Genomic DNA, 27,972 nt, shown 5'->3' with positions numbered 1-27,972 from the left:
AAAATAAAAAAATATAATACTGAATTTGATATCTGATGGAGGTTATTCTCTTTGTAGCTCTTGCTCTAAAGAGAACATCAGTTTCCTCATCTTTAAAATGGGAATAGCAACATTCTACCTTCAAGATTGTTGTTAGGGTTGAATGTAAAAATTAATGTCAAACACTTCACACATTGTTTAATACACACAATCAATAAATCCTAGCTTAGTAAAATATATCTACTTTAATTTCACCAAATATTAATTGAATAAAAGTTTATGGATTACCTTCTGAGTAATCATGGACTCAGCGTTTGGTACTGACAACATAAAAACAAATAAGACTGTGTCCTCTCTCTCAAAAACTACATAAAACACCCAGATTTCTTCCTTAAAGCATTTAGTGAAAAGTTTGTATGAAAAGATTTTACCTTTTTTAAAGGTGTACCTTGCCTATTTATAGCATGCTATACATTGCACAAAGTTCCATGAGGAATGAAGATTATCACTGTGGAAATAGCTATTTTTGAGGGGCGCCTGGGTGGCTCAGTGGGTTAAAGCCTCTGCCTTCAGCTCGGGTCGGGTCGTGATCCCAGGGTCCTGGGATCGAGTCCCGCATCGGGCTCTCTGCTCAGCAGGGAGCCTGCTTCCTCCTCTCTCTCTCTCTGCCTGCCTCTCTGCCTATTTGTAATCTCTGTCTGTCAAATAAATAAATAAAATATTTAAAAAAATAGCTATTTTTGAGTATGTACAGTATTGGTTAAACATAATCCATAGTGTCTATTGAGTAATACTCAGAGACTTTAGGAATGCATATTTTCTCTGATGATTTATCATTTCTGCCTGCTATGATTTCTCTTTGATCTTGTGGCTTTTTCTCCTTCACTTATTGTCAGCTTATACTTTTACAGACACACTCTGCTAACTGGATTTTTAAATAATCACTGTTTTATTTATTCATAGAGAAGGGGGTAGGATTGACTTTTTGCTAACTGAGGGTCACCCCCTAATGTTTATGACTTCCATAGTGGGTGAAGAAGGTTTTTGTTAGAGGGAAATCTGGGTGCTGTCGGGTCTGAAAAAGTTGCAGCGAACAAGAGTACGACCCAAATTGAGCATGAACACCAGAATGGGAGGTCTGTATGAATACTTTGTTCGGGCCAGAACTGTGAAGTGTGTAGGACTGGTGGCTGGAATTGCAATAAGAACAATTTTTCCTAGCAGTTACCTTTTTCCAGGAAAGTTTAGACTTAAAAAATAGTAGCTGCTTGACAATATAGTTCACTTCACTTGAGTTTTTTTGTTTGTTTCTTTTCATTGCCTTCAGTCGTTTGCATATGACAAAGCAATTATGGGAGCAGCAACCTTTATGATCTTAATATGCCTACTTGAGGATTAAGATTTGATACTTGAAAAAAATGTTCAAATTATATCTTTTGTAGCCGGTGCCTTGGGGATTAAGAAAAAATATATCTTAATGTATGGTGGGCTTCAGATAAAGTATGATCAGGGTTCTGGGCTGATTTTCTGCCCTCCCCTTGACTCTGCACTCCACAGCATGAAGAGTAAGCTCTTCCCCAGTCTGGCCTTCCTCAGAAAGATAGAGGCTATAGCAGATCCAACCATCATAACCATCAATAGGCCATGTCATCGTAAGGAAGAGAGATTGTCTATGTCTTAGAATTTCGAGGTCAAATTCTGTTTGGCAGTGGTTGTTTAAATGTTGAATGTATCCATGTGTCTAGGTGACTGCCTAACATGACTGGTGTATTATCTGTAAGAGTTGTTAATGCACAGGAGTAAGGACTACCTTTATGCCATTCGTGGCCTTCTCCTGTAATGGTGATGGGGCAGGGATACTTCCTGAAGCAGAATTTAATGTTTTCAGGCAGGGTTTTCCTGGAGGAACGGATGCCGGGAGGCAATCACCAAATGCCCACCACCTTAAGGAGTATCTTGGAAAGCTTAAGAACTAGTTCTTCAGTTGGGTGATAGTGGTAATAGTGAAGGAGTGTGGGAGTGGAGTCAAGCTCCTCTTTCTTCATTTTCTATCATCTTTTCACATTTCTTGACTTCTAGGATTGTGGTTTCTTCCTTATTTGGTTAAGAAAACTCTGTATTGGGGTACCTGGGTGGCTCAATCATTAAGTGTCTGCCTTCGACTCAGGTCATGATCCCAGGGTCCCACATCGGGAGTCCCTGCTCAGAGGAAAACCTGCTTCTCCCTCTCCCACTCCCCCTGCTTCTGTTCCCTTTCTCCCTGTGTGTCTCCCTGTCAAATAAATAAATAAAATCTTTAAAAGAAAAGAAAAAGAAAACTCTGTACTATTTTATCAAAGAATCAGATACATAATTTAAAAATCCATCAACATTAAAGTGAAAGGATATACATTTGGAACCTTGTTCAGTAAGTAATTTATTCATTTAAAATCAATTATTAAGATGATTTATTTCTGCTGCCTACATTTGGTTTGAGTGAAAAAGTAAAAAGTTTTTCCTTCTAAATGTCACATATCTTTCTAGGAATTTGCAACGAAGATCCAGACGATGATCTAAGGATGCAAAATGGCACAATTATTACAAATATGGAAGACATAGAATTATTTATTGAGAGCTGGGAAATTGAGAAATCATTTGAAGTAACAACAAGAAGACCTGTTAGGAATTGTACAGAGCATGACTGCAGTCAATGCATTGAGCTATTGAAGAGAAGAGTTTTCCTTCCATGCCATAATAAAGTAAGTTAAGGGAAACCATGAATAAGAACTGTCATGTTGGACATGTTGAGAGTTAAGCCAATAAATTCCTGTTCTTGCCATGATGTTCTTCTCCTGAGAGTAGTTTAGCCCCAAACCTTCTGTCAGTATGCTTTGGAATTCAGAATCATTTGCTTTTATAGACTTAAAGAGATAGGAAGGATACTTACCTTTTTTTCTCCTATGTTTTTTCAGAACTGTATCTACAGTTTTCAAAAAAAATGAAATTCTGTTCTATGAATAAATGCCTCTAGGAGAAAGAAATCAATGTCACTTGATAACCCAATAGAGAAACCAAGACAGTGAGGATATTGTCAGTTCTCTATGATCTTGGCATCTTAGGTGTATACTTGTAGTAGAGCCTGTCATATATTCAATTTAAACATTTTTTATTTGTCTCCAACTTTCTGACTTTATGTGACTAGTAGATATTTTAAGTAATCTCTGTCATTAAAAAAAAAAAAAGGTGCATTGTTAGGGACACAGGACAGATAAATATGGCATTTCATGAATCCTTTAGTGAGAGTTTATGAGCATCTAGTACTTCCAAGGCATCGTGTTAAAGTCCTATGACCCAAAGATGAGTAAGACTGTCCCACCTCCCATGCTAGATTATGGAGTGTAGATCCCATAATTCTCAGCCTGCCCCATGAGTTCAAAACGGCATATCTTTTGGGAGCTTCAGTTTTACTTGGAGATATGGATGCAGATGGGTTTTAAATGTTCACATTTTTTTAAAAAAGCAAGTATATAAAAATGAAAAAAAAATAATGAATACTTTAAAACTCAGTTTAGTATTATTTTAATGTCTTTTTAAAGCACATGATTTTTTGGACGCCTGGGTGGCTCCGTTGGTTAAGGGTCCGCTTTTGGCTCAGGTCATGATCCCAGGGTCCTGGGATCTAGTCCCGCATTAGGCTTCTTGCTCAACAGGAAACCTGCTTCTCCCTCTGCCTGCCGCTCCCCCTGCTTGTGCTCTCTCTCTCTCTGACAAATAAATAAATAAATAAAAATAAGATCTTTAAAAGAAAAAAGCATGATGATTTTTTTAATGATGTGTTTTTTGTAAAGATTTTATTTATTTATTTGAAGTTTCTTTCACTTACACTTAACATACCTGCCAACAACCATCTTATCAAGGTGTATGAGGTCCTCTACCCTTTGGCCCACCCACTTCTCTAGCTTCCTCTTTGCTGTACCCTTCTTGCTTACTAAGCTCCAGTCTCCTGTCAACTCTTTGAATATTCCAAAGTTTTTCCTGCCAGTGGGCTTTTAAACTTCTAGTTTTCCCGGCTGGAATACTTCTCTCCTCTGATTCATTTTAGTGTGTTGACTCCGCTGGATCCTATTCAAAGCTTTTTTTTAGTTATGAGATCCGCAGACAGAGAATAGGTCTGTGTTATTGACCTTTATGCTCCTCATTCATAAGACAGTGCCTGATAAGTAGGTAGGTGTTCAATAAATTATGAAAGCCTGCTTAAGTGAATATATGAATGGGGGATACATGGAGTCAGCTTTTGTGGTTTAACTAGAAAAGTATCTAACTTTTTACTTTGGATAAATTAAGTCATGTGGGATTTCAAAGCAAAATACCCAGAAAAAGCTTGGAAACGTAGTTCTGGAGCTCAGAGGAGGTAAGTTGAGGTCAAGGATCAGGTTTGGGGAATTATTTGCATATGAATTTTTTAAAAAGATTTTATTTATTTATTTGACACAGAGAGAGAGAGAGAGATCACAAGCAGGCAGAGAGGCAGGCAGAGAGAGAGGGGGAAGCAGCCTCCCCACTGAGCAGAGAGCCTGATGTGGGGCTTGATCCCAGGACCCTGAGACCATGACCTGAGCCAAAGGCAGAGGCTTAACCCATTGAGCTACCCAGGTACTCCTGTGTATGGATTTTTAAAAATAACAATAAATGATGTGCAGTGTGCCTGAGTCTGCTCTGTACATTTACCGTATATTAGCTCACAACTATCTTAAGTAGTACTAAGTTTATGAGTAACTCTTTAACTTATGAAGAAACTGAGGAAAAGATTTAAATGCCCAAGATGGTGGTAGGAATCCGGGAAAAACATCTGTCACTTGTAGATGTGATTGTTGAGGGTGAGGTATAGAGAAACACTCAGAATCAGAGGCAGCAGAGGAGCTGACACTGGACAGGAGAAAAGGCAAGAGAATGAACTACACACAAAGTTCAAGGAGAGAGTTTTAGGAAGGAAGCTCTCCATTTCCGATTCTATAAGGAAGACGCCCTTGACCTCAGCAAGTATTCCATGTGAAGTACTGGAAATCAAGGGAATGCTATAAAGAAGACTAAAAGAATGTAGAATCTTGGTATTTACAGATATGGCCCTTGAAGTAGAAATGATGGGATATGAAAACTGCTAAGTATTGTTATCTGGCACCTTGAACTCTGTCAGAATTTGACATCTGCATGGAGATGTTTAGTACATTTGCTGAATGAAATGAGTAGAGAGAAAAATGCAATAGATGTTGCTACAAGTTAAATTATTTAGCTATCAGGCATTTTTAAGTCAAAATGAAACAATCTATAGGAATAAATGTCTTTAAATTGAAGCATGTCAAATGATTTAAATTATTCAATGTTCAATATTGATACATAGTTTTTGAGAAGCATTTATAACCTCATTTAATAAGTAATACCATGTATCATTATGAAATGTTTCAGAAACTTCCAGTTTTATTCATCATAAAGTCCCATTCTGTATATGGAAAAGACAATTGTGACCCAAGGTATAATATCAGAAATAGATTTTGCTAGGTCCACATAATTTGTTTCTCTTTCATCTTTATAAGATAGACTTATATACATTAGTGCAGACAATATTTACTTTATCCAAAATGTATTTTAAAATATTGTCATATTAGTGGGTGCCTGAGGGGCTCAGTCGTTAAGTGTCTGCCTTAGGCTCAGGTCATGATCCCAAGGTCCTGGAATGGAAACCCACACAGGGCTCCCTGCTCAGCAGGAGGCCTGCTTCCCCCTCTCCCAGTCCCCCTTGCTCTTTTCCCTCTCTCACTTACTCTCTCTCTTTCAAATAAATAAATAAATAAAATCTTTTAAAAAAATATTGTCACATCAGAGGTGACATCTGGAATCTAAGGTCTAAGGAAGATCTGTAATAAGTATTAACTTGCTACCCTTTGATTCTCTGAATAGTTTTCAACTAATGTAGGGCCTTTAGCAAAATAAAACAATGTAACTTATCCCAAGGCCAACTGTGTCTCTAGGTTTCACCGCAGAGCTTTTGTGAAAAGATGTGGATCAATTATACCTATTTTTGGAACTATGAATGTGACGCACTTTCTGCCTACGTGGCTCTGTGCAACAGGTTTGACATCTGTCTTCAGTGGAGAACACCTGACTACTGTTGTAAGTAGTACTTTTTCAAGAATATTTCCTAACAATCCAAAAGAATTGCATGTTTTGCATTCACTTCTTTTTCTTTTCATTTTTCATGAATTATTCTGAATAATTATTCATAAATTATTTTTTACAAAATAATTTCCTAAGGATAAAACCAGATAAAAGCAACCTGAAAATTAGGGGTCAGCTCTCCCACACAGTCTAGTTCTAGTTTCATTCTGATCTAAATCTAGGGTTGGCCTCAACCGTCCCAAAAGAAAACCTAGTCCACAAAATATTAGTCAGCAAAACCAATGGACAATATTGAAGTTACGGGGGGATTGAACAGGCACTTTAATTCTGTATCCCAGCGCGTATTTTGTTGGTTTCAATTCAACCTGCCTCATTTGCCCACTGCTTGTCCCCTAGCTTGTGAAGAAGATGCATATTTTTCTGTTCCCTTTTCCTCCTTTCCTGACACAATATCCACTTCCTGGAAACTTACCTTTCTGGCTTTCTTTGATTGATAACTGGGTTCAGCCTTTTTCCAAATACATGTTCATGTTTGTGGATCCTTTTTCTTTTGTTTGATTTCTTTGACAGTTAGTTTTTATTTATGGGGCTCATGTTTTCTCATCAAGTTATGATGCTTTTCATAAAAATTTTATTAAACCTATATCCAGTCCTGGGTACATTTCACAGAAAATATTGTTAATTTCAGTTAAGAAATAGCAATTAAGTGGTTTAAGGGTTAAAAGATGGTCAAAATGAATGTTAGTGAAATGTTCCGAAATAAAATAAAAGTTTTCATTTTCCCTAGGAGAAAAGGTAAAATATGTATAGAAAGGATAGCATATCACAAACACCGGTTACATGACTTCATTTCAGAAATAGGAGCGCCTGGGTGGCTCAGTGGGTTAAGCTTCTGCCTTCGGCTCAGGTCATGATCTCAGGGTCCTGGGCTTGAGCCCCGTATCTGGCTCTCTGCTCAGCAGAGATCCTGCTTCCCCTCTCTCTCTGCCTGCCTCTCTGCCTGCTTGTGATCTCTCTCTCTCTGTCAAATAAATAAATAAAATCTTTTAAAAAAGCAAGCAAGCAAGCAAAGCAGCTCCTGGTGTGCCCTACCATCCCTTCCCTCTCTTTGCTCCCAGAGGTAATCACTATTCAAGAGTGGGTTTGCTTGATTCATAAGAAATCTGTGACATCTCTAATTTAATAGATACCATCAAATTGTTCCCCACTGAGATTTTACCAATTTATACCCCAACAGCTGTGTGTTCATCTTTTAACAGTATGATATTTTAAGATGACTGAGAATCCAAAGAATTTTCTAAAACATCATTTAGAAACTGTTCAGCAATGGTAGTTTCCTTTGACAGTGAAGGATTAAACCTAAACACACAGCATTTTTCTTTTTTATGGCTTGGTTGAGTTACATACATAAAGCATATTTCTGTGCTTATTCTGAGTAGACTGTTGTGTCTTCCCACTACCAGAGAAGTCACTCCATGCCAGCGGACTCAGGATTAATGCCAACCAGATTTGGGCTGCCTCTTGATCATGTTCACTTGCTACAAATCAGATGAGCTTTTTCTACCATAGCATATCATACTAGCTGGACCCGGGAAGATACTCAAAAATACCTATTGCTGGGCACCTGGGTGGCTCAGTGGGTTGGGCCTCTGCCTTCAGCTCAGGTCTTGATCTCAGGGTCCTGGGATCGAGGCCCATATCGGGCTCCCTGCTCAGCAGGGAGCCTGCTTTCCCCCTCTCTCTGTCTGCCTCTCTTCCTAATTGTAATCCCTCCTGCTGTCAAATAAATATATTTAAAAAAATACCTCTTGCTTATTTTGTTTCTAATTTTTGATTATATAATACATGAAAAATGAAATATGAAGAGACGGAAATGGGCCAAATGCATTTTCAGAAAGAAATCTGATATTTTTTCCTTTCACTTAATCATCCAAATAGGTGACCTTTCTCATTAGCAAATTCTGTCCTCTGTTATTCGTAGCTCTGAGTTGCCCAGAGGGGATGGAATATCAACCCTGTGTGAAGACCTGTGAAGCAAGAACATGTCTGAACAGATGGTTCTATGGGCATTCCTCGTGTCTGAATTTAAGAGAAGATTGTGTGTGCAAAAATGGAACCATCCTTCACAGGCCAGACTCAGTCCAGTGCATTCCAGAGCAAGAATGCGGTAAGCAGCGGAGGGCAAAAATGACTGCCTGGGGACTCGGCAAATAAATAAAGCTTGTTTAGATCTTGCGGAGAGGGGCTGAGGAAGATTGAACAGGTCCCCTTAAGTGTTGGAAAGAAAACCAGTGTGTTTGTAGTTTGATTTTAATATGATTTCAATCCAAGTTACCCAAATTAGATGTTTCGGTGGTGATGTGGTTTTATTGTTGTTGTTGTTGTTCCAAGTTTTTGTTTAAATTCCAGTTAGTGAACATATGGCGTAATATTAGTTTCAGGTGTATAATTTAGTGATTCAACATTTACACACAATACCCAGGAGCTCATCACAACAAGCTCCCTTGTTAATCCCCGTCACCCATTTAACTCCCCCCACCACAGTGAGGCAGTGATGATGTGTTTTAATCTCTATGCCTGTAATAACTAGGCGAAGGTATGATCGATGAAGAATTAAGAGCATAGGATGTGAACTCAATTGAAATTCCAATTATTTCATGTAATAGTGATTCATCTTTACCTCTTTGAGCCTGGGTTAGCATCAGTAAGATGGGAAAAATAATAGCACTTATCCCATTAAGTTAGTGTGGGGATGCATAAATAATACAAAGCAATTTGCAACAGTGCCTAGAGAAAAATAACCACTCGAGAAATGTCAGATAGTGTTATTATATGGGAGAAAATGTTTAATTTTTCTACTTTCATATTCAAACACTTTCATTCTGACTCATCATCTCAGTGGTGGTTGCAGATGAAAATAGTGCAAAATTGAGAAAATTGCAGTACAGAGCTTATCATTACGATTAGAGGAAAAGAGATTAAGCTAATAATGAAAGAGAATGGGCAAGTAGAAGAAAATGCATTTATAGTTCCAGAAACAAGTTTGTGTTTGCCATTGAGAAAAGTATTTGTAGAAGACTTTGAGAATAAACAGGCATCTTTGGTTTTTTAGGGACCTGTGAGGTTGGTTTGATAGTAAAGAAAATAATACAAAAGAAGTTCATTTGAGGCTATGGATATGAAGCTCACTATACTCATCTCTATCATTTTTAAAAGAACTACCAGTGGACTGTATTTATCACTAAGTAAAACTTGAATAACAAAACTACATAATCACTAAATAATAAGTCACTAAATAATTAGCTACTTCCCACATTTAGATTTTAAAACTGACATGTTTTGAATTTTCATATGACAAAAATGATAAATATATGATAGGGATTTTTCCCACTGAGTTTGAATAGCGAATATTGAAAAACTAACTTAAATTCATTTTACTGAGTTTGTTCAAGCTAAATAAATTATATTAATAAGGAATAATGAATAAAAAATAATGAACAGATTATCTTATGTATATAAGGGCATTCAAATTTGCAGATAGTTATAGAAGGGAAAAATATTTTTGTAGACTATATGACAAATTTCATTGAAGAAAAATGTAAGCTACAAACTGATTAAAAACAGGACTCTAAAGAAGGATAAATCTGTGACATGTTATCTATGTCATTAAGCCAAGTCATGGTCTGAAATGCAAACATCACAGCCTGATTTAATTTAATGCCCAGGTTTTGAGTGATGTAACATTGTCCATCTTTTTAAGCATGCACGGATAGTGAAGGTCAACCTCGCTCTGCTGGGGAGGTTTGGAATGGGGGCATTGACGAATGTGCCCTCTACAAATGCTTGGAGAATGGAAGTATTATTCCTATAGAACCTGATTGTGATGAAGAACCCTCGCCGATTTGTGAGCGAGAAGCTGAAGTTGTCCTGGGCATCATTGATAAGTGGACCTGCTGTACAAAGGAAGTTTGCGGTACGTGTGCAGGCAGAAGCCTTCCCATCTGTCAGTGCCACAAAATGTGTTGATATTATTTGTGAAAAAAGCAGGGCATGCATAATGTTTGGTAAACAAAAGGGTTGAGGTAAAAACAGAAATACGGCCATAAATATCATATATATTTTCTCAAAGCAAGTTTTCCTCATTATGGTTTTGCTGACTTTGCAAATAAACATGCAAAACTATGGCTATGAGCGATTAATAGTGTTCAATAATATGTGACAAGGTAAAGGTTCCAGGAGTCTTTGCCTTATGACAACTAAGGGTGAAAGGGAAATCTGCTACCGTTTCACATTTTCCCATTTGTAAGTTGAATGTGTTTAATTGCCCTGCAAAAACATACACAGTAAGAATCACTTCCTTGATTTGAGTTAGCACAGGATTTTAGTTATATTCACTAATATTTTTAGTGCTTCTATTTCTTATTTCCAGGATGTGACATGACTTTATGTGAAACTGCTATTCCAACATGTGCGAATAGTCAAAAACTGGTTGTTGGCCATAGTCCTCTTTCTTGTTGTCCACAGTATCAATGTGGTGAGTAATTAACTAGGAAAAATAAGAGTGAGGTTCATTGTTTGTTCAGAATAGAGGATTAGATTCTCATTCTTTGGGTCAATAAGAAAATGATTTGTCATAAAATATTGTGGAGTTGTCTTGCTAAAGATAGTTCTTTTTTTTAAAGATTTTATTTATTTATTTATTTACGATTTTATTTAATTGACACACAAAGTGGGAGAGAGAGAGAGAAAGGTAGGCAGAGGCAGAGGGAGAAGCAGGCTCCCTGCTGAGTAGAGAGTCCAACATGGGGCTTGATTCTAGGACCCTGGGATTATGACCAGAGCCAGAAGCAGATACTTAAGCCACTGAGCCACCTGGGTGCCCCAGAATAGTTCTTTTTTAACCTGAAATTTCTTTGTGTATAAAATCTCTCTATATATAATGTAGTTTATATAAATCTCATATATATATAAATTTGAAGTTTATATATTAACACATGGATTTAGATAATTAACTCATTTTAAAAATCTTAATCTTAGAAATATATAAGAAATAGCAGGTGTGATATTGTAATTTATAATAAGAAATACATATCCGGTCTTCCACACCATTCTCAGTACAGCAATCCCTACCCTGAATTTCATGAATGAGGAGACCTTTAAAGGTGTCTTTTGTTATGTTAATGTGATGCTTTTGGAAGGCCTTTGGCTAATCTGATAATGGGTGTTGGTTGCCAGGGGAACCAATCCTGTGATTGGAGGGTTAGAATTTTCAGTCCCACCCCATGACCTCCAGGAAGGGGAGAGGACCTGGAGGTCGGATCTGAACTTCAGTAGCCAATAGTTTAATCAATCATGCCTATGTAATAAAGCCTCTATAATAAACTTCCAGGTTGGTGAACACAAGGAAATTCAGGGAATGGTGTGCTCTGAGATAGAAAAGCCCCCAATCCTTTCCCTATACCTTGCCCTATGCATCTCCTCCATCTGGCTATTCCTGAGTTATATTCTTTTATTAAAAAAGTGGTGATCTGGTATACAAAGTGTTTCTGTGCATTCTGCTGGCTGCTCTAGCAAATTAATCAAACCCAAGGAGGAGGTTGTGGAAACCCCTGATTTATAGCCAGTCAGCCAGAAAGGAGCACAGGTAACAAGTGGGGCTTGTAACTGGCGTCTGTAGATAGTGTCAGAATTGAGTTGAATTGTAGGACACCCAGCTGGTATCTAGAGAATTACTCCGTGCTGTGTGGGAACCCTCCCCCAGCAAATACACACTGAGGTAGAAGATTATATTTAAATTCAAATAGAACTAAACCGTATGACTTTATTTTATCATTTCATTCTATACAAATTTTCAAATACCTTGGTGTTTCTGCAGAATGTGACCCATTGAAATGCCCCAGTATTTCAACACTAGAATGCAGAGAAGACCAATTCATGATTCAAGTCCAGCAGGAAGAGCCTTGCTGTTTTTCTCCTCTCTGTGGTGAGTGTTCTGTGAGAAAACTTTTTGGAACAAAGGGAGTGTATGGAAAATCTCTTATTTGACATGAATTTCATGGGACCGATGGTAACCAGTATTCTGGTGATACACTGATAGGAATTCAACCGAATAATGGCAGTTGAAAAGAAAGTATGACATTTTAAATGACTCGACGATTATTACAGTTAGCACTACTTTCTCTTATTATTTATATGGAATATATATATATATATATATACATATATATATACATATATCAGTCAAAACATACTTAAGACAATATAATTTTTTCTTCTTTAATAAGGCTAGTACCAGTTGTTTTTAAAGAAAAGTTTAGCCTTGGCTTTCCTTGAAGAACTAACTAAAATAATGGACTCTGCTAAGCCTTCGGAGAACCTCTTTAAAATTTGATTTTACATATCATGTATGATGTTTGTGTGAGCATGGTGATGATGGAAGAGAATGGCAGAAATGAAAGGTGTCTGGGAAAAGAATACATGAGCTATATATTCTGTCCAATGAAATAGACATCAAAAAAATAAAAAGTTTTCTATTTTCCATTTCAAGTAAATCTTCAGATCAAAGACTGGTGATTAATGTAGGTTTCAGGTGTATCTATGGAAATCAAAACACATCTCTTTTTACCAGTTAAGGTTCTTTGGGTGCAAGTGGCAAAATGGACTGATCACAGCTAGCTTACACACAACCAGTTACTGGAAGGCTTGGGGATCAAGATTTTGTAGGATCAAGATGAAGCAGAACAACCAAGCCCTGGGAAGGAGAGACACCATCCAGTCCAGGTGGCAGTCACTAATGACTGAGTCGGCAACACCCATTTCCTGCCCTGGTGTGCCTCTGCTTTGATTCAAATGCTATAGAAAGAGTTTCTGATTTGTCTAATGTGGGTTGTTCCTACACAGAGACCTGCCGAGAGGCACCTTTATTAACAGTCATTCCAAGGCAGTGTGGGTGGGACGTTTCGTCAAGGTCTTTCAGAGAATTGTAATTGAAGTTGGAAAGGGATACTGAACAGCCCAAAAGAACAGGTGCCTACTCTATTATTCTTCCACAAATTGGAGTAATCAAAGGTAGCAAATTTAGAAAACTGAAGTAAATAAGCCAATGACATTTTGATCCCAGGAAAAATAAAATTGCTCTCAAAAAGTTAACACTATTTCTGGTAAGATGGTGTTTTTCTCTGTCACTGTGTTTGGAAAGCATATGCTTGATAGTACTGTTTTCATGACCAAGTGAGGAGATCTGTCATTAAAGCCTTATTTGCCCTGTTTCTTGTTTTATTAAACATTATTTCATGTTGATTTTTACATGTGTGTAGTAATCCAAATTGATGAACAGTTTGTTTTTAGCTCAGTTGTGACTTCTGGCTTTTCATTTTACCTTCAGTTTGTGAATCTTGCACCGAACCTATTCTGCTATGTACTGATGGGGAATTTCTCACTGTGGATCTTAATACTACACATTTCTGTTGTCCACGGTATTATTGTGGTAAGTGTATCTTAACTAACTTAAAATATTCAGCTATACCTAATATTTAAGAAGCCCCATGAATCTTCATTGCGCTGTTATATCAGACCTTCGTTGAATTCTACATTTAAAATATATATTAAGTATATGTAATATTTTTTCACATCTAAGAGCTCTCCTTGGATAATATTACCTCCCCAAAATAGATTACTATGACTCTTTTCATATCCTAGAATTTCCAGCTTCCCAGGTGATTCCATACATTCTCTACTTCCTTTCTCTTCTTGCATATCCGGCATGTCTCAGGGCCCTTCCCCTGCTGCCGTAGTTCTACTACTGTTCTATCTGCTCGGGAGTCATGTATTCCATCTCCAGTGATACATGGCAAGTGAGCGGTGGGAGAGAGATGAGTCCATGCACTGCATCAGCAGTGGCTGTGAGCTAACTGGTAGGCAGTGAGGACAAGCTTCTACAAGAAGCTAATCATTATCCATGGAATTTTTTTTTATTTAGTTTGTGACCCACATCTTTGTCCTGCACCACTACTCAACTGTGCAGAGGATATGAAGCTTGTGAAAGAAAATGTATCTGGTCAATGTTGTCCAACATGGCATTGCGGTAACTAATTTTCATACTTCATAGTTTTTATTACAGTATAGTGTAATATTCTGACCAATGTAAATATATTGATTTTTGCCTCCTAGAATGTAGCTGTGAAAACCTTGTTACGCCAACCTGTGAAGTGGTAAGAATACATATTTTGATTGAATTGTCATATTATTTAAATCAGTTTATCCTTCCTTTACACCTTATTTCTGAGTTCTCAGAGTAGATTAAAGTAATATACTCTGGTATCAGGGAGCAGTAAACCCTTTTTATTTCCTGGAGATAAGAAGATGTAATCCATTATTTTTTTCATTGGTGACTGAATCTACTAGTCTCATATCCACTTCACTGGTCTTAAAATGAAGCCAAACATTGAAAGAAAGAGTATCTCAACATTAAGAAGTGTTTCCAGTGATTTTTCAAGAAATTGTGCCAATGATGCATCTATTGTGGAGGAGGAGGGTATATAAACATGTAACTGTTGGTATTTTCTTAAGAGTTATCTATGAACATTTTGTAAATAAGGAGGTTGAGGTCTAGAAAGAGCAAATGATTGACCGAGATCTTTAAGACTATAACAAGGGTTGTTTTATGTCTGTGTCTCCTTTTGTGTATTCCTTTATTCTTCTACTCTGCCATAACTCTTTTATTTCCCTTAGAAACTATAGCCCAGACTTAAGTAAAACACAAACAAAAAAAGCAGGTTGAAACTGCCTTGTTTTCATTCCTGCCTGGACTCCTTTTACCTGCGCTTTATTTTCCTCACCTGCAATATAAAAAGAATGACAATACCTATATCTATGAATAAGCTAATATAAATTACTTAGATAGTACCTGACACACAGAAAGAACTCAATAAGTGTTAGCTGTAATTATTATGATAAAATAAACACAATACTCAGAATGTTAACCACAAGTTACACGGAGAACTTTCTAGGGACGTTAACCATCAAGAAAAATTTGGAAGAAAGTGATAGGTTAGGATATTGGATGAGAGGCATTGAACTATTCTAGATAGAGGCTAGTTTGAACATGAATAAATGCACCAAAGTATGAGGCAAGATACCTATGCTGATAGATAGCAACTTCTCTCACCCTTGAAAAAACCACGCAAATCTTGGTTTCAGCTCAGATCATGATCTCAGGGTTGTAAGATCTAGCTGCACATTGGGCTCTCCACTCAGCACAGAGTCCACTTGACATTTTTTCCCTCTTCTTCCCCATGCCCTCACCCCACCCCGCACTTGCACTTGCATTCTTTCTCTCTCTCAAATTAATAAATTAAGTAATTAAAATCTTAGAAAAAAGAATCATTAATTTTATTACTGATTTCACATGAAAAACGCACTCAGGAAAAGTTAATACTTAAAAATGCAATTCTTCAAACTTTAAACCTGGTACTACACCACGAAGAACTTATAACATTTCTGACAGGGCAATGTTTAAGCATCTGTATGACAACAATTTATTAACACCTAAAGGTTATATCACACTTTCTGTGTGTCCACCCTATTGTAAGTTCTTTCCCTGAACTGACCCATTTATTTCTCCAAATAAACCTAAGAGGTAGGCAATGTCATTATCCCCATTTTACAGATGAGGGAAGTGAGGAGAAGCCTGGCTCAGTAACCTTCCTGAGATCACACAGCTGGTAGGCAGCAAAGGCAGGAGGGCACAGAGCAGCCTTATTTCTGAGTCTGTGCTATTAGTCTCTCGACTATACTCTTCTGCTCCTGATTTATATGCTGTAGCAACCTTGCCCCATGCAAACATCAGAACCTTGGACCAAGAATATTTGCACCAACAAAAATTTCCAGGATTAGCACATATTTTCTTGCCTCAAATTATCCACTAGATGCCCTGAATCCAACAATATTTTCAATAGACCATAACTTTTCTACTTTAACTCATTTAATAGATAAATTAAAGTTTAGAGAGGTTAAGTGATCCATAATCATATTGTTTATTGTGAATTTTTTCTGTGGGCTGTTAATTAATGACCACTGGGTTAATCAAAGCATTTTCACTATCAAATATTTAATAAGCACCTGATATGTGTCTGGCTATGTAGTAGGGAACTTACTAAATGCTGTACTATGTCTATGTTTTTATAGTTGCCATAAAATAAGCTGTATAAATCACATTTAATAATAATATCTTTCTAATAGGGAGAATTTACTGCAATAGACCATAACTTTCAGAGTGACTGTGGATGTGTACAGTATCTCTGTGGTAACTATGTTTTATCTAGCTTTTAAATGATATGAATATTATTGGTATCTGTTGTTCACTATTCATAAATTTAAAATATTTTCTTTGAGTTGTATTACACATTTTAAACCATTTTGCCAGTTTTTGAGTATAAAAATGCACTATTATTTTTCAGTTGCCTCTTTTGTAATACCTGTAAATGTTCTGCCTAATACGTTAATGGGACAGAAAAATGAATGTTTGTCAGAGGTTTTGCAGAATTTAAAGTTGATTCTATGTTTTTTTAATATATATATTTAATATTCTAAAAATAGGCATCTAAAAGGGAGAATTTTTGCTAACTGTTCTATCATTATGGATGTTAACATTGCAAAACATAGAACTGATTTTTCTATAAAATCATAAATCTTCTATTATATATTCATGAGTTAATAAAAAACCTTTAATTCAACAGTTTGAGATTTTTGCATTTTTATATACAAGAAAGTTCAAGAGCTTCTGAGCTGAATCTTCATCACTATGGTAGCCTAACTTAATATGCTTCTATTTATATTGGCCACTTTCTTCATCGAGTATGATGTACAAGACTATATTTTGCATCACAACAAAATTGAAAATTTTCTCTCAAAAGAACCATTGGGGAGCCTGGGTGACTCAGTTGGTTAAGCGTCTGCCTTTGGCCAGGATCATGACCCCGGCGTCCTGGGATCAAGTCCCACATCGGGCTCCTTGCTCGGTGGGGAGACTGCTTCTCCCTCTGCCTCTGCCTGCCACTCTGCCTGCCTGTACGCTCTCTCTCTCTCTGAAAAACAAATAAATAAAATTTAAAAAAAAAAACCACATGATATGTTAGTGCTAACCATTAAGAGTCCTACCACTTTTGATTTATATTTTGCTTCTATCTCCACTCCCCCAAATTGTCATGTCATGTTTCCAGAAGAGAGAATAACAAACAAGTAGCTTGGTGATAATTCTACAATTCTGGAGTCTGTGATGAAGTATAGCTTTTGAAGGCAGTTTAAAATAGTAAAGAGGAGTTGAGTTTACAGACCACTTTCTTATTGTATGTTAAGGAATGAATGTGCAACATTCATCATTAAGTAAACTCATTGAGTTGTTAATAATATACAGAGGTAAAGATCTTTATTGGTTTTGAAAAAATTGCACATCATAATGAAAACATAAATATAAATAAAAGTTCCATTGATTGATTAATAAAAAACTCAAAATAGTACTTTCACTGACTTTGTTTTCTTAGAAAAAGATGATGTGTGTGTATTTCAAGAAGTATCAGTATTGAATCCTGGCCAATCTATGATAAAGTATTTGGAAGGGGACTTTTGTTATACAGTGGAATGTCTGGAAGAAAAAGATAACCATACAGGCTTTCACACTCTGAATTTTACAATAGTGAATTGCTCAAAAGAATGTGACATTGTAAGTATTCTTTGTAAATCATTCCAGTGGAGACTTAAATTAATCATAAAATGGCAGCTATAGAATTTTAACCAGGGAACATGGCATAAGTTAAAAGTATACACTTGAATAGTTCAATAATCTATTAATGTGTAATATATGTCTATAATGCATATTTTCCTTTTCCTGTGTATGTTTCTGAGCCATATTATCTATTTATCTATATAGCTTGCTTGACCAGCTTGATGAATCTTGGCTGCTAGATGTAAAGGTTAATATTTACTTCACTTTCTAATACAGCCGTATAAAGTCAGTTATTATTTGAAGTTCCTCAAATTCAACCTTTAAAATGCTTACAGGTGTTCTGAGAGAGCATATAGTTATATTGGGAAGCACTTCCAGAATGGATTCATTAAAAATACTGGTATTGTTGTGTGGCTAATTAAATGTATTATCATTATATCCAGCACCAGGTGTATACCCCATCTCCAAGTGATTATGATTGCTGTGGTACCTGCAAAAATGTATCCTGCAAATTTCAGATGGAAAATGGAACATCAGTTATATATGAGGTAGGAATTCCTTAGTTCCTAAAGTAAGTTCTTTGGAGGGTAGCTCTGTGTGCTGTTTTCTGAAGAAGATGTTCTGAAGTCGAATAATTTGAAAAATATCACAGGTGCACACACACACAGAGTTCTACACATAATAAACACACTCATATACAGCATACAAGACACAGTTACATTTGTTACATTTTAAAATTTCTGATATTCCTGCTATAAAGGAATATGTTGAACTCATTTCTCAAACTCATTTTTTTTCCAGATATGAGGAAAATGACCTTTGAGAATTGCTTATTTCTAATCATTAGAACAAAGGGGAAAAACATTATTTTATTCACAAATTTAAAAAGAAGCATTTTAAAGTAAGATTAAAAAACAAAGGGAAGAACACCTGGGTGGCTTAGTCAGTTGGGTGTCTGCCTTCAGCTCAGATCATGATCCCAGAGTCTGGGGATCGAGCCCCGCAATGGGCTCCCTGCACATTGGGGTGTCTGCTTCTCCCACTGCCCCTCACCCTTTTTGTGCTCTTACTCTCCCTCTCTTTCTTTCAAATAAATAAATAAAATCTTTAAAAGAAATTTTAAAAATAAAACATTTTAACGGAAATAAACTCATGAGGTTAACATTTAATTATTTCGGGTATTGAAGATTTCACTGGATAAATAAAAGATTGAGAATATTTGCCAATTTTTTTTTTACAAAGAAAACCTCAAGAGTCAGTAATGCTATATCACATCTTTTCAGCAAAAATAATAAAATAATTATTCAGAATTCTCTTATAGTCTCATAATAACTCCATATAGGTTTATAGACTGACCTACTCCTTCCCTAGAAGAGAAAAATGGGACTTTCTATTATTAGTGCAGTTTTTAGTGATGTCACCAGATGTAGGAGTGTCACTAATTTTTTATAACTTACATTACCTTAAAGTTGTTCCAATTATTATTTCCATTTTAAAGGTTTACTTCTGGTGTTCTTAATTACATGGGATTACTCACATACCCTCCAAATAGATTTCTCCAATCCTGTGCATTTTATTAAGTAAGAAAGATGACCAATTGTCTTCTTGTGCCATAACCCATGTTTCACAGTTATGTGCAAGCTAGTGTTACTGATTTAATTAGTGTTGTTGGTATTGTTTGTTTTATCCTAGCAATATTTCTGTTTTATAATATATTATTTTAAAGAAGGTTTTTTGATAACAGAAGCTTCTAAAATGATGAGGAAGTCATAGGTGTCAGTGAGAGAAAATGAACCAGAGTTTACTTGAAAAAAACACAGAAATCTGAGTCTTTTAGTAAAAGGACAACATAAACTCCATAATCAAAAACCCAGGAACCATCTATGTATATAACTAGTATTCAGAGTGAGAGCCTGAAATGTAAATAAAAGACCAAATTATGTTCAGAATATTTTTTGAGAACTCAACAGGTAAAGCAGTCAAGGTAAACAAACATCAAGATCGTTAACTTTTGCTCTTTCAAAGATAAGCTTTAGTTATCTAGGAATCTAATTTCTATGGAAAAACTAATTTTTTATTTCAGATAAGATAGTACTATTAGAAATGAATATTGGAATTACTATTTGAATTTGAATATTTTATTTTCTCTTATACCCGGACTTGTAGATCTTTTCTAATTGATCTAAAAGATCTAAAGAGGAGCGCCTGGGTGGCTCAGTGGGTTAAAGCCTCTGCCTTTGGCTCAAGTCATGATCTTAGGGTCCTGGGATGGAGTCCCGCATCAGGCTCTCTGCTCAGCAGGGAGCCTGCTTCCCACCCCCACCACCCCACCGCCTGCCTCTCTGCCTCTGTCCGTCAAATAAATAAATAAAATCTTAAAAAAAAAAAAAAAAGATCTAAAGATATGTAAGTTAAAATAGAATCTGGAGAAAAAGAAGTTCGTCAAAATTCCTTACCGTACAAGGAATCTTCAAGTCAGAGTTTGGCTAGCATTTTAAAATGTGGGTTATAAAGTAAAAACACAGATTGACAAACACCAGTCCAATAATTATAACATGTCCAGCTGCTTTTATTTCTAAATAAGAATTCTGAAATCAGGAATGAAATTAACAGTTACTATGTTTAAAAATTTGCTAAAGGAATAGGGATATATTTTAAAACAGTGATAAGGAGTGTAGAACTAGAAGCAAAAGTCAATAATCACTGTCATCCAAAGATTTTTTAATCGTTTTGCTGATAAGGGAGTAGAAGGAAGGATAAACAAATCTCAAGAAAGGAGGCATATTAGCTAATATGATTTGTTGTTTTATAATTAGTGAGGGAACAGTTGAGCAAGACCTTTGACACATGGCCAAATTGGGTAATTAATCTTGTAGTGGAAACAGATACCTATTTGTTTCTTTCCTCTATTGCTTTATTTCACATTTACATCTCAGTTCTGGTATGAAACCAAACACACATACATGCACACACTCCATCTATGTATTTCTATTCCTTTTAGATAAATTTGGGGATATTTCCAGATAGACATTTTATACCACAAGAAGTTCTCTGCATCTTGACTTGGAGAGGAAATATTCTACTTAATAAATATATCAGATTTTAATAAACAAAATAGTAACTTTCTCTTATTTTTAGGAGGGGAGTACCTGGCATTATAATTGTACCACATATGAGTGTGTAAAGACTGACGAAGGGACAATGATTCTGAACTACAGTATGGTCTGTCCCCCTTTTAATGAGACTGAATGCAAAATGGTTTGTACTTTATCATGTCTAAGAAAATGTAGTATTACATAGAATTTAGGAAATATGTTTTCAAAGGTTGTATATACATATGTTGTGGCTTATTTACTTTGGTGTATGTTTCATTTTCATATATGTCTTCAGTTTGCCACTTTGAGTTATCAATGGTTTTCCAAATAACTTTGATTCTCCCTGAACGGATATTGTGTTAGTTCAAAAAATTATTGAAAAATCATTTGATCAGCAAACCTAGCCTCTCTTTCAGTATGAATTGATAATCTATTGGAGGCTGGCCAATTTTACTTCTTAAACACACAGCCAGAATTTATGATGCCGTTCCCTTTTTAATACAAGCTGGCCTAAGTCAGATTTGTCTGGACTCCTCTGAGCACGGCCCTGGTGGAACCTGGCGTATATGACAGCACTGCTGATCCTTTAGGTTAGATTCCCCAACTCCTTATTCTCTCAGAGAAGAGTCCACTGGGAAAATAGATTTTTGGAGGTGATACTTTTTTCTTGTAAGATCCTTTGTAGCTTTAACTATTTTGGAGATAGTAATCCTTCATGAAAAGTGAGATTTATTCTATTGCATAGGCAATATTTTTCTTAAGTGTGCAGAAATAGCATAGTCTCATTGACTTTTTTTTTTCTCCCCAAGATGTGCCCTTTTAGTGATGGTGCCTAGCTAGCTGGGTAGGTAGAGGTCATGTATAATAAAGTAATAGAATTTCAGCTCTGAAAAGAATCTTAGGCATCATCTTATTTCACAGATTCATTTTTATGACGCAAATTTTTTGACTCATATTGTAATTGGTAAGTTACTAGAAGCAATTAGTGGCTTACTGTAAGAATTCAAAAAGGTAATCAATAAGTTTTCTTAATTTAGTCCTAGGCAAGAGTCATCCTGAAGCGAGCGATTTTTTTTCTTTTTAAATGTTAAAGAAAAAGATATATCATTTAAACATTCAATTATATTCAGGAACTTAGTCTTATCTCATAGAGTACCTTAGCTTATTCCAAGGAGTTGAAAAAAACATAACAGCCTCAATTTAGAGTACCTATTAGTACTCTGCTTTGGTAAGAATTTTTTGTGCATTATTGAAAATGTTTTTAGTAAATAAATAAATAATGTGTTCTTTTAAGTAAGTTCATCTCTTTGCACTTTACTAGTGAAGAAATAACAAAAATTTAAACAAAATATCAGCTTCTTATTTTAAAAACAAATTCTCATTAGAAATAGTTAAATTTCTTTAATTTTCCAGTAAAGGCTTTGTGATATTTAATAAAAACACCAAGAGAGTTAGTTTTCTATTTCTAGTCCAATAGGACATGAACAAACACTGTGAGTTTTGACTTTATTCCTTCTCTCTTCCTAGAATGAAGGGATTGTAAAGCTTTATAATGAAGGCTGTTGCAAGATCTGTAAGTGAGGACATATTATATGCATTAATTTGATTAGTTTTAATTGCTCATGGTAATTATGATCTTTCTCATAAAATTCAGATCTTATGATGCAAGGAGGGAAGCACATTTTATAATGTTATTATTTAAATGTTTGTCATGTGGTTAATTATTTTGTAATTTAGTCTTCTGGAGTATGAATAAAGTATTTTTAATTTAGATGAATTTTAACCTAAATATCAGAAATTTCTTTATTGTTGTATTTCCCAAAAGGTATTGCATAGGATTTTAATATAAGTTTTAAGTTTAAAAGGTCTCTTTTGTCAAATTTGCTTGGAACATGCTAGGCTACACCTAGTTAAGTAAGTTATGATGAGAATGGCATTTTGGCTTCAATAAGGACCTTGGATTTTATAACTCCATGCTGATTATTCAACAAGTAGGTCCATTTTGTTATCCAAGGGCAGGGAGGGGAAGATCTATGCAACCGACCAGAAACCTTCTATTTATTGCCTGCCACACATTGGCACAATTAAGCCCCGTAAAGACAGTATTGTAACCAATCTTTACAACAGTTGAGAGATAAATGAGAGGTAGGTATGGTTTCCTCTACAGATAAGGAAATGAAGGTTCAGAAAAGTTGATTTGCACTAATCAGTAATGGACTCAGGCCTGTCCACTGCCCAGGTCCAGGACCTTTCAATTCTGCCAAGCTCTCTAAAGTTGCAGAATAATACCAACCTACCTCGGTTTCTCCCATCTGACATGTAGGGACTTGTGGAATAGCTTCTGCTTGGTATCACAAAATCCTTGTCTACAAACTTTGTTTCTGGGTGACTGGGCTATCTTGGACAGACTGGATGTTGGATACTATTGCAAATACTGTGCTTAACCAAATGTATTCCCATAGTCTTTAAGAAATGAAGAGGAAATGCCCCTTGGTACTAATAAGTTCAGCCAGCTAACAATAAATTTAAGCTGTCTCGTTATATTTATTGCACAAATTAGCTCATCAAATAGATTTCTACGAGGTGCCTGTCATGTATCAGGCACTCTTTTAGGCACAGGGACAATGATAGTGAATGAAACAGTACATGCATGCCCTAGTGCATATTATGAAGAAGGGGAAGAAATAAGGAACACATAAATATATACTATTGTGTCAGGTAGAGATGAGTGACATAAAGAAAATTAGTACATAATAAAAGGGATGGAGGGTGAGGAAATGGGTTGCTAATTTAAGTGAGTGGCTGGAGAGTGCCTCTGTGGTGAGGTGTCTTCTGGGTAGAGACTGAGTGTCTGAATCCAGCCAGGAAGAATAACAAGTATGGAAAGCAGAGGAAATAGCAAGGTTTGGCTAAGCACAAGGATGAAGGTGACAGAAAGAAGAGGGTGGATACCTTATAGGTCACATTAAAGATGATTTCTTCCTTAACTCTTCTTTATTCTGACATGAGAATAGAAGGGCTACTAAAGTAACTAACCACTGAGTGAAAGCACCATAAGGTACACACCAGCCTGTCCTCCATCACAAACTCTGAACCGCCAACCAGACTGTAGTTGGGAGGCAAGGGAAAGGAGAAGGGACAAGCATAGGATTCTGAGGAGGAGCCACAATTGAGATGGAGAAAAACCAAAAGGGCTGTTTCAGAAGCCAAGTGTGGAAAGTATATCAAGGAGGAGAGAGTCATAGATGGGGCCAAATGCTGCTGAGAAGTTAAGTAGGATGAGAACTAAGCTATTACCTCTGAAGTTAGCATTTTGAAGGTCAAGAGTGACCTTGAGAAGGACAATTTACTTTCAGGCAATCTTTGCTACTCATCTCCGCTTCAACCTGAGTAGTTTAGCTTTTAGATACTTTTACATGTTGGAATTTCATATAAGCACTTAACATAAAAGATTTTGTGGCTAAACTGATTTGGAAACTGAAGATCTAATTCCAATCTTTTGCAAACAAGAAAACTCAGCAGACTGATTTCAGTGACTTTCCTAAAGTAACAAAGCAAGTTATTGTCAGAGTGAAGTAAGAACCTTGGTCTTTGTGCATCCTGATTCAAGGGTTATTTACATATAGCTTTAAATATGTATTCCTAGGTGTCTTATCAAGTGGTCATCCATCACACCACAGAGGCATTTTAATATATCATTAATTAATACAAAGTATTTTAATGTGAAGTCCTAAGAGATAATTTCAGAGCCATAAATATCAACTGTAATGACTCATCCATACATTTCAAAATGGTTGATAAATAATTCAATTACCTTCATATATGATTTTATATTAAAATCTATTAAGATAAAGTAGCTTTAAATCTGTTTTTAATTTTAAAATAGGTTTATGTATACATGTATAGCTGCCTAATTATGTACATGTATATATACTTCTACATACAATGTTTCATTCTAAAAATAATTTAATAATTTTAAAATTTTAAATATATATTTTATCTCTCTATATGATACACATAGGTTGATGTTAACATTATTGCATGTGTAGAATGTTTTGATTCTATTCTAGGACAATAAGGTAAAGAGATAAATATAATGCTAAAAATATGAGAAAGTCTATTTAGAAAGTGAAAATAAATATTGAGCATAAAATATTTGAGGGAAATTTTAAGTATACTTTAATATAGGAATGTATTTCATATAAATATATACATTATTTTATTTTAAATATAGGCATATGTTTAATTGAATTAAGAAACAATCTGACATGGGCTTTCTGATGAATAAATACATTCTATATTTTATCAGGCAAACGAGAAGAAAGAATATGCCAGAAAGTGATCATTAAATCAATCATAAGGAAACAGGACTGTGTAAGTCAAAACCCTGTAAGTGGAAACATATAATTTGTTACATAAAGGGCATGTGTCTTTCCAAAAGTATATAGCACTAATACATTTGTAAGTCAACAAAATACCAACTGTCACAATATTTAACTTTGCGATTATTCATACATTTTAATATTAAAATATTCTGTTTGTGAAGAAGTATAAACTATTCTTGGCATTAATAATCAATAGTTATGAATCATAATTGCAATCTAGAGAGATGGAAATTAAACCAAATATATTTGACTACGTATTTTTTTAACTATGCAATTTTACTCAGCAAAAATAGTCTTAGTTCTAATTTTACCCCATTTAATGTGATCTACCCAATACCATAGTCTCCACGAGGTATGATATAATACAGATTACAATAGAATCATTAGATTGTGATGAACATTGTACATATACCTGACTAGTTATTGGGTGCACATTTATTTCAGAGTTTATGTCAGCCTTTCTGTCTTAGGTATCATCATGGAACACCTCCTGGACTTATTCATGTTATTAAAGTCTAACCTGGTATTTTCTTGCAGTCTTCTAATATACAGTAGCTTGAGACTTAATACAGTGATAATAAAGTTTTGCTTTCATTTGGTATCATAGGAGAATTGAATAGCCAGTTTTTAAACATTTTAAGAATTCTTTTCTCATTGTCTCTCCTTACAGGTAAATCTTGCATCTTGTGATGGAAAATGCCCATCTGCTACCATATATAACATCAACATTGAGAGCCACCTAAGATTCTGCAAGTGCTGTCGTGAAAATGGAGTGAGAAGCTTGTCTGTGCCTCTGTATTGCTCAGGAAATGGCACCGAAGTCATGCACACACTCCAAGAACCTATAGACTGCACATGTCAGTGGAATTAAACTTCTGGATTTCTAGGAACTCTATGCAATAATCACAATGTCAAATGAAGTTACCTTAATGTCATTATTTAGGCACTGGAAGATTTTATTAAACATTAATGTATTTTTCAGATGTTTGGGATATGGCAGTTTAATGCTTGGTACAAATATATGCTATTTCCTAGAAAAAATAATTGTCAAAATAGTTGTCAAAATAAAAATAAATCAAATTTATTGATTTACTCTATTTTAGAGACTCAGCTGATTCTAAGTTATTCAGCTGAGATGCAGTTATGTATGTAATTGCAACATGCCACAGCCCTGGGATATTCTCATCCATTAGAAGGTTATTTTGCATTTTCCATTTGCACCCAATAGAGATTTTTTTGCTTTGCGAAGTCTGCCATAGCTTCCCAAATTAAGATAGCAGTACTCTTTCCTCACTACTGTTTAATCTGGTAAATGTAATTAGTTAAAGCTGGCATCTGGATAGTCATAAAGAGTAGGATACATAGAGACAGATCATTGAACTATAGGATTTTAGATTATTTAAAGCCTGAATGAATATTAGGGTTGTTATTGCAAATGCCTCTTGTTTTGCAGGTGTACCAGGCCACTGGAAAAGCTGTGTGCCTTATAACAAATGACTTTCTGAATCCCAGTCCTATGCTCTTTTCTTTTGAATGTTATAGTAAAGTGTCTGTCATGGAATCTTTGATTCTTAAAGAGCTTGCTTTGCATAGAATTAAAAATTTTAAATTCAATTCCTTTTAAAGAAATGAAAAATAATGCCACACATACATATGTATATACATACATATAATAGTAATCCCAATAATAAGAAATGGAGAAATGTAGCATCACTTGTTAAAGAGTGGCGGGATATCTTGGACTTTTATTTTTTATACCATTACAACTGTTATGAAATAAGTTGTTACTATTTAACATTTAATTATTTGCTATGCCATGAACCAATGGTTTTTGATATGTATTTTTCATTCGATTGAAGTTGCGTGCTATTTTTCTTTTCATGCTGCTGCTTTGCCAATGAAGAATGAAATAAAATGATTTGAATGTATTAATCATTCTGCAAAGGAATGCTGCACTTTTTAAACATAATAGGTTATTGATATTTGCAAGGAACATATCTTGAGATCTTGCAAATCCTCAAATTTTCTGCCACTTACAGTGTAGAATTATTTGAATTTCCTCATCTGTAAAAAAGAGAGAATGCTCTACTTGCTATGATTGTTGTGGGGATCAAATGAAGTCAAATAGCAACAAGAAAACAGTAAAGATGCATTGAAAAGCAGATGTGGGTGGGCCTGGTAGTCTAGGTTCAGATTTCAGCTAGGTGAGTTGCTTGGGTTTCAAAATCATGCTTCCCAGAAAAAAACGCAACTTATCAGATATTTTGGACCTCCAGGGTTACTAAGAAACAAATGAAAGAATGAAATGAACATTGCTTCTGCAATGTCCCAGTGCCTACTATTTATAAAATGGACTTTATCTTATTTGTGCTTAATAAAAGTGTTTCATCTAGACATTAGCATTTTGGTATTCTTTTACTCCTGTTAACATATAGATTGAATCAAATGTCTTTGGTTAAAATAAATTAACATTGCTTGAGAGAAACTATTATGTACCTCTGCTGAGGCAGGTAATGTTGTCTATTGTCTGCCACACATTTCTTTATTTTCATGCTCTGTAAAATACTTGTAATTAAATTAAAAATACTAAATCACGTTTAGACCTGTTTGTGGGGAAAAACGGGAAACATTGTCCTAG

The 27,972-nt window shown here is 35.4% G+C and overlaps 1 protein-coding gene across 2 annotated transcripts in view; it reads left to right on the top strand.

Annotated features, from left to right (window-relative positions):
• Positions 1-26,237, top strand: part of OTOGL (otogelin like) — a 129,255-nt gene extending 103,018 nt beyond the window's left edge. For both annotated transcript variants that reach the window (XM_044228295.1, XM_044228294.1), the window contains 16 exons: positions 2,503-2,717; positions 5,985-6,126; positions 8,114-8,299; positions 9,893-10,105; positions 10,562-10,666; positions 12,008-12,115; positions 13,517-13,618; positions 14,111-14,215; positions 14,302-14,342; positions 16,372-16,435; positions 17,673-17,851; positions 18,298-18,402; positions 20,993-21,112; positions 22,477-22,522; positions 25,259-25,338; positions 26,005-26,237. In XM_044228295.1, coding sequence (XP_044084230.1) covers positions 2,503-2,717; positions 5,985-6,126; positions 8,114-8,299; positions 9,893-10,105; positions 10,562-10,666; positions 12,008-12,115; positions 13,517-13,618; positions 14,111-14,215; positions 14,302-14,342; positions 16,372-16,435; positions 17,673-17,851; positions 18,298-18,402; positions 20,993-21,112; positions 22,477-22,522; positions 25,259-25,338; positions 26,005-26,205 — 2,012 coding nt within the window. In that variant the 3' untranslated portion in view covers positions 26,206-26,237. The remainder of the gene's footprint in view (positions 1-2,502; positions 2,718-5,984; positions 6,127-8,113; positions 8,300-9,892; positions 10,106-10,561; positions 10,667-12,007; positions 12,116-13,516; positions 13,619-14,110; positions 14,216-14,301; positions 14,343-16,371; positions 16,436-17,672; positions 17,852-18,297; positions 18,403-20,992; positions 21,113-22,476; positions 22,523-25,258; positions 25,339-26,004) is intronic.
• The last annotated feature ends 1,735 nt before the right edge of the window (positions 26,238-27,972 follow it).

This window comes from Neovison vison, chromosome 12, assembly GCF_020171115.1.
Source record: "Neovison vison isolate M4711 chromosome 12, ASM_NN_V1, whole genome shotgun sequence".
Classification (NCBI taxonomy): domain Eukaryota; kingdom Metazoa; phylum Chordata; class Mammalia; order Carnivora; family Mustelidae; genus Neogale; species Neogale vison.
This window is presented reverse-complemented; position numbering and strand designations above follow the sequence as displayed.